The sequence below is a fragment of the Sylvia atricapilla genome, chromosome 5 (assembly GCF_009819655.1).
Source record: "Sylvia atricapilla isolate bSylAtr1 chromosome 5, bSylAtr1.pri, whole genome shotgun sequence".
Taxonomy (NCBI): Eukaryota; Metazoa; Chordata; class Aves; order Passeriformes; family Sylviidae; genus Sylvia; species Sylvia atricapilla.
This window is the reverse complement of record NC_089144.1, coordinates 39,144,832-39,162,256: the sequence shown is the minus strand read 5'-3', so window position 1 is coordinate 39,162,256 and position 17,425 is coordinate 39,144,832. Positions and strand designations below refer to the sequence as shown.

The following is a 17,425-nucleotide window of genomic DNA, read 5'->3' as shown; positions in this document are numbered from 1 at the left end:
ATAATAATGACATTTCTTGTCTTATTAACTGAAAAATGAAGCAGTGTTGAGTATAGAGAGACAGACTCCTGTCTCCTGTGATAATATCTAGCCTGGGCTTATAAGTTATCATAGAGTCACTCTGATGTTCTGTGAAGCCTTTGTAGCACATGTACACATATCCACAAGAAAGCATATCCAGACTCCTGAGGTAGCTGAATGCACAAACATGTGGATTTTATATGTTTAAAAAATTTCTTCTTACTAAAGGGGAAAAAAAATGAGGAAGAATTTTAAAGAGTTCGCTACATGGCTTGAATTACAAAGCCAAGAAACTATTGAGGCTACAGTTTCTTGCACCTGCATATTAAAGCTTGAGAGAGCAAGTTGAAAGCTTCTTGCAAATAAAACTGGGTCTTTAAAAAAACCCACAAAGTAAAGACGGATTACTTGACAGAAAATTATTTCATAATGTGGGCATGATTGTACTGCTATTTCAAAGAGATCAAACAAAAATATACTTGCATTCCAAATATCTGTTACACTATTGAAAGTAAAGAGCAAAATGGAGGAGTTGGTCAGTAAACACACATACATGGCTTTATGTTTGGGAAACGATTCTTAGACCTGTTCCAAGGCAGATCAGCATCAGTTGAAGCAAGGTCTTCAAGAAACTTGGGAAGTTCCTGCAGAGGAATAAATATTTTTTGGAAAAGTTTTCCACTTGAATTCAAAATATGACACAATCATCCAGTAAGCGGAAAAACTCTACAGTCCTGCAACAGTGCATTTCTAAGAACAGCTGGAAGCATTACAGAAATTCCCATCTCACTGTCAACCCCAGTTACACCAGCAATGTTAGATGCAGAACTGCAGACAATGCTGTCAACTAGAACAATTAGGCTTACTTGAACTTTCACCCCTAAAAGCCTGGATAAAGTCAGTCTATCACCTTTTGTAGTTTACTGATTTTTTTCATGAAGTCACATGCTTGACTCAGACTTAGTCTTGAATAATGCCTTTTTCTGACTCCTGTAGCCTGGGAGAGCTTCTGGTACAGCATGAGAACAGATGAGAATTTAATTAAGTTGAGATGAGTGGCAATTAGTTATTGGTCATGAGACTGTTTGTGAAAGGGGTAGGAAGAGTTATTTTAGGTTGTGCTACAGTTTCATAACTGACTATTGGTTCTCTTACTGGATGACAGAGATGGATAAATCATTCATGCTGAGGAACTTATTTGATGGGGGTGTTTGTGTGTATAAACAGATATAATTTACAAAGTTGATTGAAAGAGTGGAGACAAATTCAGGACTTGTTAATGGAGAAAATGTGTTAAAGTGGTGACCGTGGTGGTAAGAGAATAGAAGACGCAGAAAATGTAGAATTTGAAACACATTGTCAACTTCAATAGAAATTTGTTTCACAAATTTTATACATTTATTTCACAAATATTATACATAAGTCAGTTTTTTGTATCAAAGATATAGATTAAGAGGTCTACTTATTGCTTTGAATGAGCTCAATACAAAATTTTGCTGCTTGTACAGAGTAATCCCTTCAAATTTGTCTTTTAACATTAGCAGTTACTGTTTGCATGGGCTTCTTCCAAAGGCTGGGCAGACAGCCTTACTATCAGGCTCAATATTAATTATGCCCTTTTCCCCAGTAGACAGTCTGTCTACTATGTATAAAATTTAATGGGAATTTCCTAGCAAATAAATAAATAAATAAATAAATAAATAAATAGATAAATAAATAAATAAGTGGTAATGAAAAATGGGAAACCAGGCCTGTTTTATTACAGTGATTTTCTTTCATTGTTAATTCGAATATTTAGTCAGCCTTGTATGTAAAACAGAGTTAAAGGTGGAGAAATTAAAATTCTTCTCATTCATAAAGCTGAAAATCTCCCAAAAAGTTTCTGTCATTGAGTATTTTCATGAAGGAAGGACATACACAAAATGCCTGTTTTGAGTTTTGGAAGTGGTTTGGGCCATGAAATCCAGTATCATGTGAACTTTAACTTGCCTCATTTGCCTCACTCCTCCGAGTTTTAGCTTGCCAGTTAACTACTGTAGAAGTAGCACCATTATACAGCACTTCGTAGTAGAGAGGCAATAGAGAAGCAGATCTTGTTAATTTCATAATGATGCTTCCATAACTGAACAAGTGCTCAAAAGCCCCATACCAATTCCCTGCATTAGAGGGATTTCAGACTTATCTATTATTTTCAGATTTGAGGAAAGACGATTTGGGTTCCCAGACTCAGCAACAACTTGTCACAGAAACCATGTTTCTCGGCAAACTCAAAAAAAATTGAAATAAAAAATTTGCATTTTTTTACTGTGGTACTTTTGTGACACTGGTGACACTTTGAAGGATTTAATTTTTCTTATTCATGAGCAGAACTTATTATAAAACAAGAAATATGCAAGTATGTCTGTTTCAGTAATTTGCCAGTTACTAGGAAAGCATAAGTTCCAAAACATATTGAGAGATGCAGGAATCAGCTGGAAGGCTGGAAGTTTGAATAGTGGCGAGGTGACACCTGTCATCAGTTACTGTGGCTGCCTATGGTTTCTTTAAACTTGTCTTTTCTGACAAGAAATGTATACAGGTCCATTCTAAGGTCCAGATTCCCTTCTCATCACATTTACACACAGGCCATGTTCACATGTGAACCGTGATTGACCCCTGAAGATGTCCTGGCACTGCAGTTTGGTCAGTCAAGCAAATTAGATGAAACTGGGAATGTCCATGGATTACAAGAGTAAGTGAAATGGAAAGACATTTATGCTGGAAAACTCCAAACCATATTTGTTGTCCAAACTGCCTATTGTAAATAATCCCTAAACCACTTTACCTAAAAGCATATCTTGGAATTGTCCAGGAAGACTGCTAGGTAAAACAGTCCAAATCCAACTCAAGGAATATACTAGCCGTTTATCAGTGTAAATTATCATTTTCTCATATTCCATTCCCAGTAAACTTGGCTATACTCATCCAGAGATGGACCAAGAGCCCAAGCAAGCTCAGCAATATGCTTTTCATAGAACCATAGAACAGTTTGAGTTGGAAGGGACAGTAACATAATCTAGTCCAACTCCATGCTGCCATGGGCAGGGACACCTTCCACAAGACCTGGTTGCTCAAAGACCCATCCAGTCTGGCCTTGGACACTTCCAGGAACAGGGCATTCACAGCTTCTACCAGCAACCTGTTCCGTGTTTCACCACTTAGTTATGTGCTTCAGATATGGGTTTACATCATGTTCAAGGGTTCATATCTTGAGCTAATCTTTCCTACACGTGTTGCAGGACCCGCAGGTTATTTATGTACAAGTAGAATTGTGCATGTGGATAAAAGCAATGCAGATCATGAGGTCTGCATGCTTATTGGGTGCATTGCCTGTTCCTGAGCACTGTCATAACCAATGGCATTTCAAGTGAGCTGTCAATCCTACAGTTTATCTGTTAAGACACTGCAAATAATAAAGATACACTCAGATTGAGGGACTGAACCTACCTTGAAATTCTACTTGCCCTTGGACAAGTCATCTGGGAAGATATCACTACACTCTGAAACACGGAAGTTGAAGCTCAGAGAGAAAAAAACACTGAAAACCTAAATGACATATAAATCTGTCTATTATAGTTTGACTACATAAATAATTTGAAGGAGACTTCAGCTTCTTGTGTTTCTCTAAATTTTAAGCAGATTGCAAAGATTTTGGTTTGGTAAAACACTGTCATTTAAGATTTAAGACATTACAATGCTGTAAGGCTTAGCCAGTGTGGGTCACACCTAAAAAAAAGTAGTACAAGAGACTTGCTAGTAATGAATGTTAGTATGTGAAAGTGTTATTGATAGTAAAACTTTTCATCTGTTCAGTCATGCATAATTTAACTATAATAATTTTTGCTCAAGTAAAATAACACTTCTGGTCTTAGGAAAAAATATTCCTACTCTACTGCTCTGAGAATTTTATGGTGCTTTTTATTATGAAATCCAGACCAATTTTACATAATGAGCATAACAAAAAAACTTGTAGGAAATACCATTAATCTTTATACACTTTTGTTAGTGTTCTGTTGGAAACTGAAATATTATAATCTAGCAGAAGAAAAGCCAGTTGTGAATTCTTTGTTTTTGTTAATCCAACTGTAAATTATTCATGGTAAATTTATAAATCCAGACTAATAAAGTCACTGGACAGTGACAAATTATTTTTGGACAAATGACTGTATATGTTAAGAAAGATAATGATGATAAAGATTCTGAAATAACAAGAAGTTATTGTTGAGAAAAAAAAATATGATAGCCATAAAATATTATTTAATGAAAATAGTGAAAACTTTGAGATTTAAATTTGAAACTATACATGCATTATATTATCTGTAATGTATATTTTGAGAATAAGGTGCTTTTCAGAAAGAAAGACTTGCTGTGTTCATCTGCTCATGTAAGGAAATGGAGGCTATTCACATGGAAGATATTCTCAAAAGCATGAGAAATATGACCTATTACTTGTAGAGGAACAAAAACCAAAGTACCGTGTGCAAACCTTTGACTTTCTGCACCAAAATCTGTGAAAGAAAAACATTTCTGAGTTTCACAGCAGTATGACTGGGGCCTGAAAATTTTACAGAGTGAATATTAACTCTGCTTTTGGAGCCATCATCAGGAAAACAAACATATTTGTAGCAGTTAAATATATCTGTGTATATGTTAGAAAACTAAATAACTTTTTCTTAGGTAACCTACATATGCAACACTAGATATATAAAAACATAAATATGGTGGTCTTGAAATGTTGGAGACTAAAGATTCTCTTTGGCTGACACTAAGGTGAATAATTCTGACCAGGTTGTAGTATAGGCTGCAGAATCCAAATCAGTGTACTGTTACATTCTAAACAATCAACCTGGTAATTGGGTATTGATTATCAAGGCCAGAGTCCTTCATGGCCTTGCCTGCTCAAAATGGACATGAAATGTGACACATGAAACGACTGAAGGCCTTGCGATGTTGTGACAACTGCTAGCAACATACCGAAAATTCTTCCTGAAACTTTAGGTTGTTGTTTGTGCAAAGCTCTTCAACATGTTGTAGAAAGGATTTCTTGCTTATTGGCCTGAAAGTAAGGATGGAGGAATTAGAAGCCCATAGGGAATATCTTTGCCATTCTTGTTATTTACCTGTAGTTTATTAATAAACAATATTTTCCAGTTCAATGGAAACTGATACTTATAGGCAGAAAATTATAAATTGCTTACACCATGCTTATTTGATTTCTTTTCAATCACTTAAAAGAGAAACATTTTACTCCTGTGTTGCTCCCCACACAAAATTTTTAATGTTGCTAATGTTAACAGTACTGTAGGCTATGATTGTTTTTATAGGTAACACCATTTCAAAGTGAGGTTTTGGCATTAAAGTAAATTTGTAAACTTATTATTGCATTCTAAGGTACATAATACTTCTTTTTCAGACAGAAAACATTTTACACATTGCAAGGTTTTAGACACATAAAATATTGCAGTGACCTCATTCTCATAATGACATGGTTTTTAAGTCCTGAGGAGTTTAAATAACCCTGTATTACTTCCCAAGCTAAAACACAGACATGCAGGCTTCACCCCAGAGAGAGAGAAAGCATTTCTCCAGTTACCATGCAATTAGTCATGCTTTTATGATTTATACTCAGCTTGGAGATTTTTTCTAATAAACATAGAGGAAGGAACCACACATTGAGACTCACCAATGAACACAACATAAAAATCTTTAATAAACTTACTTGATGGATTTTCTATAACTAAGTAACCTGAAATAGAGATTTTTGTTAAATGTAGCAAGTTGAGAGTTAAGCAATACTGTGCATTTTAACAGATTCTAGATTAAATACCATGTGACTAAAGATTGGTTTTCCTTATGGATTCAAATTCAGATACCTTGGGTGATTGTCTTTATTAGTTTTTATCTCAGATATCAGGAGATATGGATAACATAGTTACAGTTTCTGTCATTTTCTTTAGATCACTTTTCAGTGCTCTGGGCTCATATGGCCCTGGGCAACCCACACGTGCTGCCCACCACTACATACACATTGAAAGGCTTCACTTTATGTTTTTACCCAATATCATTCTTCTAAGCACCATTTCAGAGCATCAGGATAGGATCAACGTGACTGAACACAGACACCTATTTCTTAGTCATTCTAGATTTCTTTTATAATCAATGAGGAGAAATAGGTGTAATTTCATCTCATTTGAAGCAGATATCTAAAATGAGTCACAGATCAATCACGATACTGGTGATATCTACAGAAACCACAGACATAGTTGTTTTTCTAAAGGTTTAGGAATTAGTGTCCTGGTTTTATCTTCATTTTTCACGTGTTCATGGCTTTTTCTGTATATGTCAATTTTATAAAGTGTGAAACATATTAAATCTTTAACTGGATCTCACAGAAGGTTTCATGCAGATAGTACATGAGCATCTATACTCAGGGGACTTTCAGATAGCCTTGAAACTCAGTCACAATTGCCTCTGAATGGATTTAGAAATCAAATTTTAAGCACTCAGAAAGTTTGTTAAAGGACCAAGTAAAAAGTTTGTAATAATTTAGTATAAAAAATAACCTGCTCCTTCAAAAAAACTTCAAGTACATATTTTATGTGTCTGTTCCTCCAAATAGACATTCTTACAGAAAATATTACAAAATTTATTCTATAAGAAAAGTTTTTACTGTATTGCTGTCATAGTTCTAGTAGAAAAGGAAAAATTGCTTTAAAAATAGTTGGCTTAATAAATTATTCTTAATTATTTAAATCTCATTGAGATAATAAAATGTGATTAATACAATTGTTGAATAATGTATTATTAAGCATCAGAGAAATTAATTTTAAAGCTAAAAAATGCCTTTGTGGTACATACTTTTTTAGGACATTATCCTAAAACAAAGCAAACTAGCTATGAAAGCCTCACTAGATCAGTCTCACTGGAGTTAAAAGAACTCACAGAAGTAAAGATGCTTACTAAGGACAACTGAAGGACAGCTTCAGAGTGAAAAAGAAGGCAATAAGATAAGAAAGCATGCCACTCTATTTGTTCAGAATGTTTAGACATGTAGCTTATGCTTGTTGTATCACGTAAATTGTTAACATTATGTGGCAGATGAAACTGCCTTCTAGTAATATTGGCAACATTATAGAACTAAAGTTTTCTAACAAAAATAAAAAGGATTTTTAATACCTGTACCAAAGAATGAAACAAAAATATATATTTGTCATTGACTAGAACAGAAACTTTTTTGTAGGCTTTTTTTTTCAGGTCAAAATTATAAGCAGACTTTGAAGGAAAGCTACACTTCTTTTTCCATTGAATTCACCTATCTTCACCATAGAACAACAGAGAAAAGTAATGTCCCAGTTGACATTCCAGTAATTTTTCAAATACTCTCCTCTCAAATTATAAGCACTGAGGAGCTTACTGCACATAATTTGTGGTAAGAAAATGCAGTTTGGTCATCAGGGAATAAAAATCACTTCTGTGCTGTACACAAGCAATCCAGGTAGGCCAGTGCTGAAGGTACATGGATTCAATAGTGTAAGGTTTTTTTAAGAAGCAAGGCATCTATAGGTTGACACTTTACCCTACCTGTAGGAATTTAAGTAATTTTTAGAACTACTGAACTGTCACACTTTTGTTAGTAGCAAGTGCACATACCAGTGGCTTGGCAGCTCAGAAAATAAGATTATTTACTTTAAAGTGCTTATAGGAAATTTAATGTCTAGCTTGTCTCACTGTGGCAAAGGTATTGGCTTTGTTGTGTAAGGATCTTCAGAAGGGATGAATCTTGTGTTCTCACTAAAGATTTCCAGCAATTTAAGTTTCAGCGTCCTTAGGCTTAAAAACTAATTTTTTTTCTATGTCTCTTGACTTGGAATACATCATAATAATCTTACAGTATTTTGTCAATGAACAAATACTCACCTATCTGTAATCTTGTCCTCCACATTTCCCAGTGTTTTGTATAAAAAATATAAATATCACTAGATCTTGATGAGCACAATTTAAAATCAAGCCATGAAGTTGAAAATTTCCCTATTTCAGCTGGACACTTCAGATTCCCACTTTTCTGACTTTGAAATGAGGAAAGAAAAACATTCTCTAAGATAAAGAATGCTTTATAGCCTTAAATCTGATTTTCTTTAAAACCGTGTATTGTTTCATGTGTGGGGCTTTTTGAAGACTATCAAAAATCTGATTCCCACTCAGATTACTTATGATAGAGCTAGAAAGAATCCATTTATTTGTGTTGGCAGTGATAACTGAAGACATATTGTCACACAGACTCAGCTTTCTCTCTGGGTCAATCATCTGAAATCCACAGGGAATTAAAACTTTGTCCAACCAGACAACTACAGAAATTACTATGTAGGCAAAAGGCTTAACTCATAAGCACCACTGACACTTCCTAGGACCAACAGAGGAACTAATTTTTTACAAGTTAATTGAGAGCAATATTGAGCTTAACCCCTCCTACATATTAAAGGCCTAAGGAAAGAGAACACATGGTCATTTCTTCCATCGTACTGGGACATATACATTCATAAACCTTGTTTGCCTGGAACATAAACTTCAGGAAGCTATTTTTGATAGCTGATTACTAAAGGGAGACTTGCTGAAGAAAAAGGCAAGGCAGAAGCCATGCCTGTGTCTACACAAAGGAAGACAGGTCTGTCTACACAAGAAAAGTATCGGATTGGTCTGTAGAAGTAAATGTCTGTGCAAAATTGTTACCTCAAATATAGACAACCACTGAACGCATAGTGTATAGAAAAGATAAAATCAACAATCATTTTCTATACTATATTTTCCATAAGGAATTCTAATTATCTGGTATTTGCAGGGGCTACAGTCTCTATAAAGCAGAAATATTTCTTCTGACCCTTCTTGACAAGCTTCTCACACTGAGTGAAACAAAAGCCTTGGAGGATCAAGGTTCAAGGAAAGATTGGAAACAAAATGGGGCTCTAAACGGCTTTATTCTTGCTGCAGAAAACACTGCAAAAGGAGGGTGCCAGAGAAGTCGTTTCGTAGGTAATCACCTGGAACAGGGAAGAGTTATTTGTATCTCGCCAAACCTGGTGCACACTGAAAATTTAAGGACAGAATCAATTCACAGGAGATTAATGTCTGCTTTGAAGAGCAACTTGGCAAACCCTATGGACTTGTAAATAAGGCAAGTAATGAGACCATCCAGTATATGTATATTCAGTTGCTGAATGAAACAGTGTTTAATCCAATTTAGATTGATTTGCCATATATGTTTTGAACAAGGTCGTTTTATGCTGTTGTCTCACACAATGTCCACCATTATGGAATGCAATATATGTCCCAAACATTCAAAATTAGCATTTTGGATTAATAAAGAAGATTGCAATTTCTGCTAAATTCGGTATGAGTTAATTCCCAGCATGCCCTCTGAAACTATATGCAATTGATCAAATGCTTAACAAAGACTTGTTGAGAGTGAGTGTATAGGTACTAGCTAGTACTAGCAATTTTAGCCACTGAAGTTCGTCAATAATTTCTTTCATGATTTTTCTTATGTTAAAAGACTACTACTGGAACTGGGATTTTTCTTCAATTTCCTGGCCTAAAAAAAAAGTGTTACCCACAAAAAAGTTTCAAAATTGTCAAAATTGAATGGTTGGCACTTTTAAATTTTTCTTTTCCTACTCAAGCTGACTTTTTTAGTCCAAAACATTTAATATTAAAAAAGTTATAAAAATGTGTGAAATATAATGTTTTGATTAGCCTATACTGATCGTTTGCTCAGCTTCAAGCTGTTGAATTTTTCATCTGAGAATGATGAAAAGTATTCGAGTCATATTCATACAGAACACTTTTTTTTTTTTTTTAATTTATTTTTTTAATTTAATTTATTTTTTTCTCATGAGATACCAGCTGCATAAATTTTCTGAGAATATGAGCCAAGATCATAAGCTGCGATCCACTAAGTATGAGAGAATGTCTGAAGAGACAGTGGATAAAAGACAGGCAAGAAGGATCTTATGGCACAGGCTAGAGTGTTTTGATTCTGTGAATGAACTCTGTCAGCTGCAAGTGTGCGCCTTTATTGATTTATAGTAGCTAAATAATATAATGTCATAGTAGTGATAAAAAAACCTGTTTTCCAAAATATCCCCTTTAAATGAGCACTGAATGGGATGATTAGTAGGTAGAGGGAATAAATCTATATTGTTCTGTTTTCACCTAGAACTTTCACATGAACTTCCCATTGCCTTTCAGGGTAGGAAGCTGGACCTATTGATTTCAGTTGATTTACTGCTATCCAAAAAATACAAACATGCCAGTCTGGTAGAGGAATCTGCCCATCTCTGCCCTCCTCATACACTTGCAAGATGCCACAAACTGCAACACGACAAGCATTGCAAACACAGCTGAAATAGCTGCCTAAACACAGCCAGTGGAGATTGTGCAGATGCAGCAAATGCCCATTCCAAATGCATGGGAAATTTGTGAAGGTTAGACTGTAATCATCAACATTAAGTACTATAATTAAACATGCTAACATGTCACTGCTTTAGCCATAAATCATGAGAATGATAGCGTCGACACAAGAACTGGGACTGTGATAGACTCCAGCATAGCTGTTCCCCAGTGGCAACAGGTACAAAAGTTCTTTCATGGTGCAACTGTGGAAGTCTAAGAACAGGCAACAAAAACATTTTAGTCAGGTTTTGCAGTAAGCTGCCTTGGTACATGCTGCCATGCTTCTGCCAGCTCCCTGATATAACTCATCATTACCAGGAAGGACTGACTGTATTAAAGACAGCACTGGAGACACCTAAATTGTCCCTTTTGGCCATTGACTTTACCAGAAGTGAAAGATTCTTTGAGGCTTACAAAAAAAGCCAAAACACTCTAAAAATTTGAATAAAGAAAGGACAGCTTGCTCCTCATTACTATATGTATATTATCTAGGAGAATACCTCGGGATATTTTCTGTCTTCCAGACGAAAAGATTTAATGAATCCTGTCCTGAGGAACTCTCAATTAGTACCTGCACTTCAAGAGTTTGTCATAACAATCAACAAAGGACTTGGGCAAGGAGCCTGCTGTTGCTTCAGTGACACTACACTTTGAAAAATAATAGTCTAAAATTTTAAGAGCTGTATCCTGAACCTTACTATGACAGAAGCAGAAAGTCTTTGCTTTTGACCATTTAAGAACAATTGGAAGGAGGGAAGAGAAAAATACAGCTAGAAGGACATGACAAATCAAAAAGTGAGACTGACTCAATAAAATAAGGGTGAGGTACTAAAACTGCTGAAGCACTGTTCAGTAAAGGTCTTGCTGTGCATAAATCGCCTAATGAAGTGTACATAAGTATAAAATATGATAGTTTTCAATTGTCCTTTAGAATTTGATACTGTAAATATTTAAAATACACATAATTTAGACAGAAAAGTGGAAGAATGGTACCTGCAAACCAACAGAGGATTTGACTACATGGATTGTAGAGGCACAGTATGAAACAACTGCAGTGTGAGTACAAAAGACAGTTGAGGGAAAAAAAAAGAATTTCTTTTAAGTATATATATCCATACTTCCAAAGGAAAGAAACAGCATTTACACTACCTTTGTTTCAAGGATAGGATGTATATATCAGGGCTATATTGCCACAATGTGTTGTAATTTCTATTTAAAAATTACCCTGATTTATTTCTAAATACTTGTGGACCTCCTACAACTCCCCATTAGGGACCAAAAATATGCATGATTTCATGATGAAAAATACCATTGTTTGTCATTAGAATATCTGCAAAGATTAACATTGTTATTAACTATATCATTCAATACAGTATGATAACACACAGGTTAAGAGAAAAGAATGGAAAACACGCCACGTTGCTTCAATAATACAAACTTACTGGATGACAAAAATCTCCTTGCGTCTAAAGAAAAATGAAGAGTATCTGGAAGTAAAATCCATTAACACTTTAGTACATAAACAATGTTAGTACTATTTTTATTCAGCTAACAACATGAAAACAAGATAATTTTGAAAATCCATCAAGATCATTTATCTTAGGCACAGTCATTGCAGTGCATTTGCAATGGTTCTGCCTTCAGAGGATGCACTGTTATTAGCATGTACTAAATTCTGCTCTCTGAACAAGTGCCCTGCACAGGACATACCCCAGCCGTTATGTCAATGAGTTCCAGATGATTCCTGGTATGTTTTCTCATCTGTTACAAGAACCATTCTTATGTGCTCTATTTTGAACAGGTTTCTACATGCAATCAACTTACTCAGTACCACACACAGACATACACAAAACCCCCAGGTCAACAGCTACAACCTTTCATCTTCCAGCTATTCCTAGTCTGCAACAGTAGGATATTTGGCTACTAAGGCAAGACTATTTTAGGCTTCTAATCTTTAAGGAGACTGCCTACCACAATGTTTCATCTGTGACGCAGCAGGGAAAATACAAGCAGGTGAAGAATGTTCACCAAATATTTCTAACACAGTTGGATGTCACATGTTATTGATAATCACCATTATATTTATTTGTTGAATAATGTCAATATTTCTGGCAGTTAAAAAGCAGTTCTCCTTCTGATAAATATATGTGACAAGATTTCCTGTCAGATAAAAGATATGGATTGCTGCATGCACCTTAAATGAGTAGATGTTACGATAGCCAGTGTGGTGAGCTCTGCAGAAACCCAGATGTTATGCCAATCCCTTTTTCAAAGATAGAAAAATGCTTTCAAAATGTCAATTAAACAATGACAGATTTGTTCTTGAGCTAGCTGATTTTTTTTTAGTTAGTTGACACGGACTTTTAGGAATCTGGCTTTTTCAGAAAACTTGTATAAGTTTGCAGCCTACACAAAAAATTGGGTCATTAAAAAACTTCAGAAATTCTGCATGTTTTAAATATGTAGCTCTTCTTTGGCTAACACAATTAAACAGTGATTTGTGCTAAGATTTTTATCTTGTTGTAAAAAGAGTTAAGATTAAGTGATTTTCTAAGAGCTAGTGAGAAGTGTCTTGAGGATGGAGGTCACTCTTTGAAAAAAGATCTCAGTGACCTGTGTAAATAAGAACAGCACAAACACTTCCAAACAAGCAAAGGTCAGAAAGAGGTCATGGCTACAGACCCTTTGGACTACTGTTTTGCCTAAGGAGTATGCTTACCGTGTAAATCTCTCATCCTTCAGCTCCAGGTCTGCCACTGTGATCAGCTGATCCAGTTTGAATTTCGTGTCAATAATTTCAGCATCTCGTGGGGAGTATGTGCCTCCCTCTTTTTGCTTTTGCCGAATTCTAAATGGAAAATAACAGTGAAAAACACACATGCAAAAGATTTAGCGACACATATGTCAATACTTTGATTCGACAGGCTGAAACTGAAAAATGGTTGCCAGGAATCCTTCCTTGGCCTTTATACTTGTCTCCCTTCTAACAGTGTGATTTAGTCAAATACTGAATTTATTGTCTGAAATTCAGAAGAAAATATCTACATGCTGTATTCTTTTAGGTTTTCTACAAAAATTCTTTGGTAATGCCTGAATAATGCAGCTAAGAACAGAATTGATGAATGAGAAAACTAGCATCATGTAGACAGCCTGCTACTTTACATGGACATTTTGTTCACTCTCTGAATTAAAACTCAATTTGTGTTCCCCATGTGAGATGTCAATGTATTTACCAAATAAATTTCTTAGGAAGACATAAAATAGAATTGAGAGTATTTACTTCATACTCAGCAGTAGATAGTATTAGCAGTCATGACAACTACAACCAGCTGACACTGATCTGTCAATACAAAAGTGGCTCTGAAAGGCTAAGAAAGACTCCTCCTTCTGATTTATCCTCTGGAGAACCTGGAATTTTTTCATCTATGGAGGTTACCCTCACTAGACTAAATTCTTTGTGAGTCTCTCCTTCATTAAAACAAAACAAAACAAAAAACCCCAACAAAAAATCAAGACATTCTGAAATTACAGATTAGTTCCACTTATAGGACTATTTCAACTCTTCTTTAAACCATTTTTGAGTGTTATCAAACATGCTATGGCAAGGATATATAAATCTCACCTCGCAAAAGCATATACTGCAGCCACCAGAAGAACAACTGAAAGTATACACAAAGTAACGGCAAGGACAACTTCTACAGATCTTCCTGTCAGTCCTTCACCTGCAACAGAAAGTGGAAAGCTAATATATAATAGATGTTTCAGAATTTTTAAATTTCTGACAGTATGAAATTAGGGAATATTGAAAGTCAGACCCTTTTAGTCTTTGTGTAACTGCACCCATTTTATGTTTGTTGAAGAGCATTCTGTAAGGATTCCTACAGCATTCTGATCTATCCAATACATAACTATAATACAGCTATATGTGCAGGTGTTGCCTTGGTGTTTTTCAGTTTTACCTGCTAAACAGATTAAGGTCAATCTATACTGCAGTAACATCAGTCTGAACATTGGCCTGAGTTCCGCTCCTGCTTCAGTCTCTGTGCAGGACTGCTCCAGCTCCTCAGCTGGAAGAGCACAACTCTAAAGCAATGAGATTTGCAGCTGCCACTCACAGACACAAAGTAAACCACACTATTTTTAGAGGTATTCTAAGGGTGCTTAAAGAACTGAACTAGTGATGAGATCTGAACTTTCTCGATTAATCTGCCTCACTGACCATTAACTCATGCTCCTGATTTATGTGAGAATTGGTGATATTGTTAGGAACAACCATCAGAAGTCAAAAGTAATCAAAAAGTCCTCTATGATAGAAAGTAAAGGTGATGGTATTCTAATCAATCCTTCCAGGTGAGAATGAAAGCTCTGTCAGAAACTGATAAATTATTTAGATTAGTAGTTTCTAGGCCCCTTTTTGAACTTCTATAATGCTAATTTCTGGGACTCATTTAATTTCCCATCCTTCCTGTAATCTTCTACCTAAAAAAACTCACCCTCTTTTTCTCTTAGGCAACAGTGAACATAAGAAAAAAAAGGGAATACTACTGCTGGTATTGCTCTCTTTTGTTGACATTCACCTCCACTTGCTGATCCACTGTAGAAAAACTTAGCCTGTTTAGCCTCAAGGAGAAGGAGAAAATGTACTGCTTCCTGCCATATGAAACTATTTCCCAGACAAGGGATCACATCCTCCCAAGAATACACTGGGAAACACCATAGTCTTAGCTTCATAGTTTTTGGATTTGATAGTATATTTTCTGAGTTACATTTCTAGAGCAAACAGAATATTCCCATAACTAAGCATGTTTTATAAGGAAACTCTTGGGCAAGGTTCCTCATGCACTGTTGTCTCAAAACAGTGCTCTATCTTCAGGACCATTCAACTACAGCACCAACATCACTTGTGATGTGTCAATTTGGTGTTGATTTCCCAGCACTTGTAAGAAAGGATGCAAAGAGCTTTTGATTGTCTACCCCACGTAAGATGGAATTACTCTGAAATTTAGAGGCTCTGGAATTTAAATTTAAATTAGGCGAAAGTATGCTTTCGCCTGGCCATAAAACGCAGTGCTTGATGTTAAAGTTCTACACAGAAGGCATTGGATGGGGTGAGGAGACATGGGTATCTGAGGAATTTATCCCTGCTTTGGTTTTTTCCCTATTAAATTTTATTTAACAAACAGATCTTGCTTATTTATTGTGTACAAGGTAGAAAATGTCACAAACTTTGAGTACCAATACATAAAGGCAATGAATTACACTTAATGCCTGCCATTAAGTATTGCAGATTTTTCTGTTAGAAAGGAGAAAATTGCCCAGAGTACTAGATACAGTTGGACTCTTTTCCAGAATTTTTTTTTCCCTGATTGTACACACTATATTTTCCTTACTCAGAAAAATATTTGCTTCATTTGCTAAAAACCTTTAAAACTCAGAACATATAAAAACAACTTTGTGTTGCGCTTTCCATAGCATTCTCAGCTGGAGAAACAGTGCGAGATCCTTTTAGAATATTCAGGTAGTGAATTAGCATTTCAGGGTCTTCAGTATCAGATCATGTAATAAATTCCTAAAATTGATTGGATGAATAAGGGAGTTCACATCACAGAAGAAGAATGCCAAATGAAAAATATGTGCCCACTAAAATTTTTCTGGGTACTCATCCAGTTGTCTTGATATCCATTTTCAGAAAGTCAGGGCTAAAGCTTAGCTAAGTAAGTTTTTGACTTACAAATATATTAAAAGAATACAGATCTTATTGCAATCTACATTGCAATCTACAAGAGATGTCATTCCCAATTTGGGGGGTGTATCAACATGGCCATGAAGGATTTATGTTCGATTTCAGACTAAATAACTGCTGGCCCATTGGCTAGTAACTTTAGAACCAGATGGATTCTATTAGACAATATTAATTTATGGAGCTATGGAGCTTTGTCTATATCTAAAGGATGAAGGGGCTAAAGGTCATGTCCTCAGGTGATCTGCCATTAAGCTCACTGGAATATAATCATAGAATGATTTAGGTTGGAAAAGACCTTTAAGATCATCAAGTCCTACTGCTAACTCAGCACTGCCAAGGCCACCACTAAATCCTATCTCTAAGAGCCGCATATACACATCTTTTAAATACCTCCAGGCATGGTGGCTACCACTTTCCTGGGCAGCTTGTTCAAATGCTTAACACTTTTTCTGTGAAGAAATTTTTCCTCATATCTGATCTAAACTTCCCCTATCACCACATTTCCTCTTGCCCTATTGATGGTTACCTGAGAGAAGAGACTGACATCCGTCTTGCAACAACTCTCTTTCAGATGGAGAGTGATAAGATCTTTTCTGAGCGTCCTTTTCTCCAGCCTAAATGAGCTGCTTCAGTTGCTCCTCACAGGACTTGTGCTCCAGATGCTTCATCAGCTTCATTTCCTTTCCCTGGACACCCTCCAGCAACTGAAAATTTTTGTACTGAGGAGCTCAGAACTGGACACAGGACTCGAGGTGTGGCCTCACCAATGCCAAGTACAACAGGACAATCCCTGCCCTGCTCCTGCTGGCCACACCATTCCTGATCCAGGCCAGGATGCCATTGCCCTTGTTGGCCACCTGGGCACACGCTGGCTCATGTTCAGCCACTGTCACCAGCATCCCCAGCTACTTCATCCCTTGGGCATTTTCCAGCCACTCTGTCCCCAGCCTGTAGCACTGCATGGGGTTGTTGTGACCCAAGTGTAGGACCCGGCCCTTGGCCTGACTGAACCTCATCCAGCTGGCCTTGGCCCATTGATCCAGGCCCATTGTCCAGATCCCTCTGCAGAGCCTTCCTGCCCTCCAGCAGATCAGCACTCCTCCCAAACCTGGTGTTACCTGCAAACTGACTGAGGGTGCCCTAGATCCTCTCAGCTAGGTCATCAAAAGGGACTTT

At 36.2% G+C, this 17,425-nt stretch overlaps 1 protein-coding gene across 1 annotated transcript in view; it reads right to left on the bottom strand.

Annotated features, from left to right (window-relative positions):
- Nucleotides 1-17,425, bottom strand: part of PTPRQ (protein tyrosine phosphatase receptor type Q) — a 99,437-nt gene that overhangs the window by 12,754 nt on the left and 69,258 nt on the right. The window contains exons 34-38 of the mRNA XM_066320226.1: nucleotides 14,129-14,228; nucleotides 13,226-13,354; nucleotides 5,780-5,806; nucleotides 5,035-5,116; nucleotides 575-665 (exon numbers count right to left, since the gene is read on the bottom strand). Of these exons, the coding sequence (XP_066176323.1) occupies nucleotides 575-665; nucleotides 5,035-5,116; nucleotides 5,780-5,806; nucleotides 13,226-13,354; nucleotides 14,129-14,228 (429 nt within the window). The remainder of the gene's footprint in view (nucleotides 1-574; nucleotides 666-5,034; nucleotides 5,117-5,779; nucleotides 5,807-13,225; nucleotides 13,355-14,128; nucleotides 14,229-17,425) is intronic.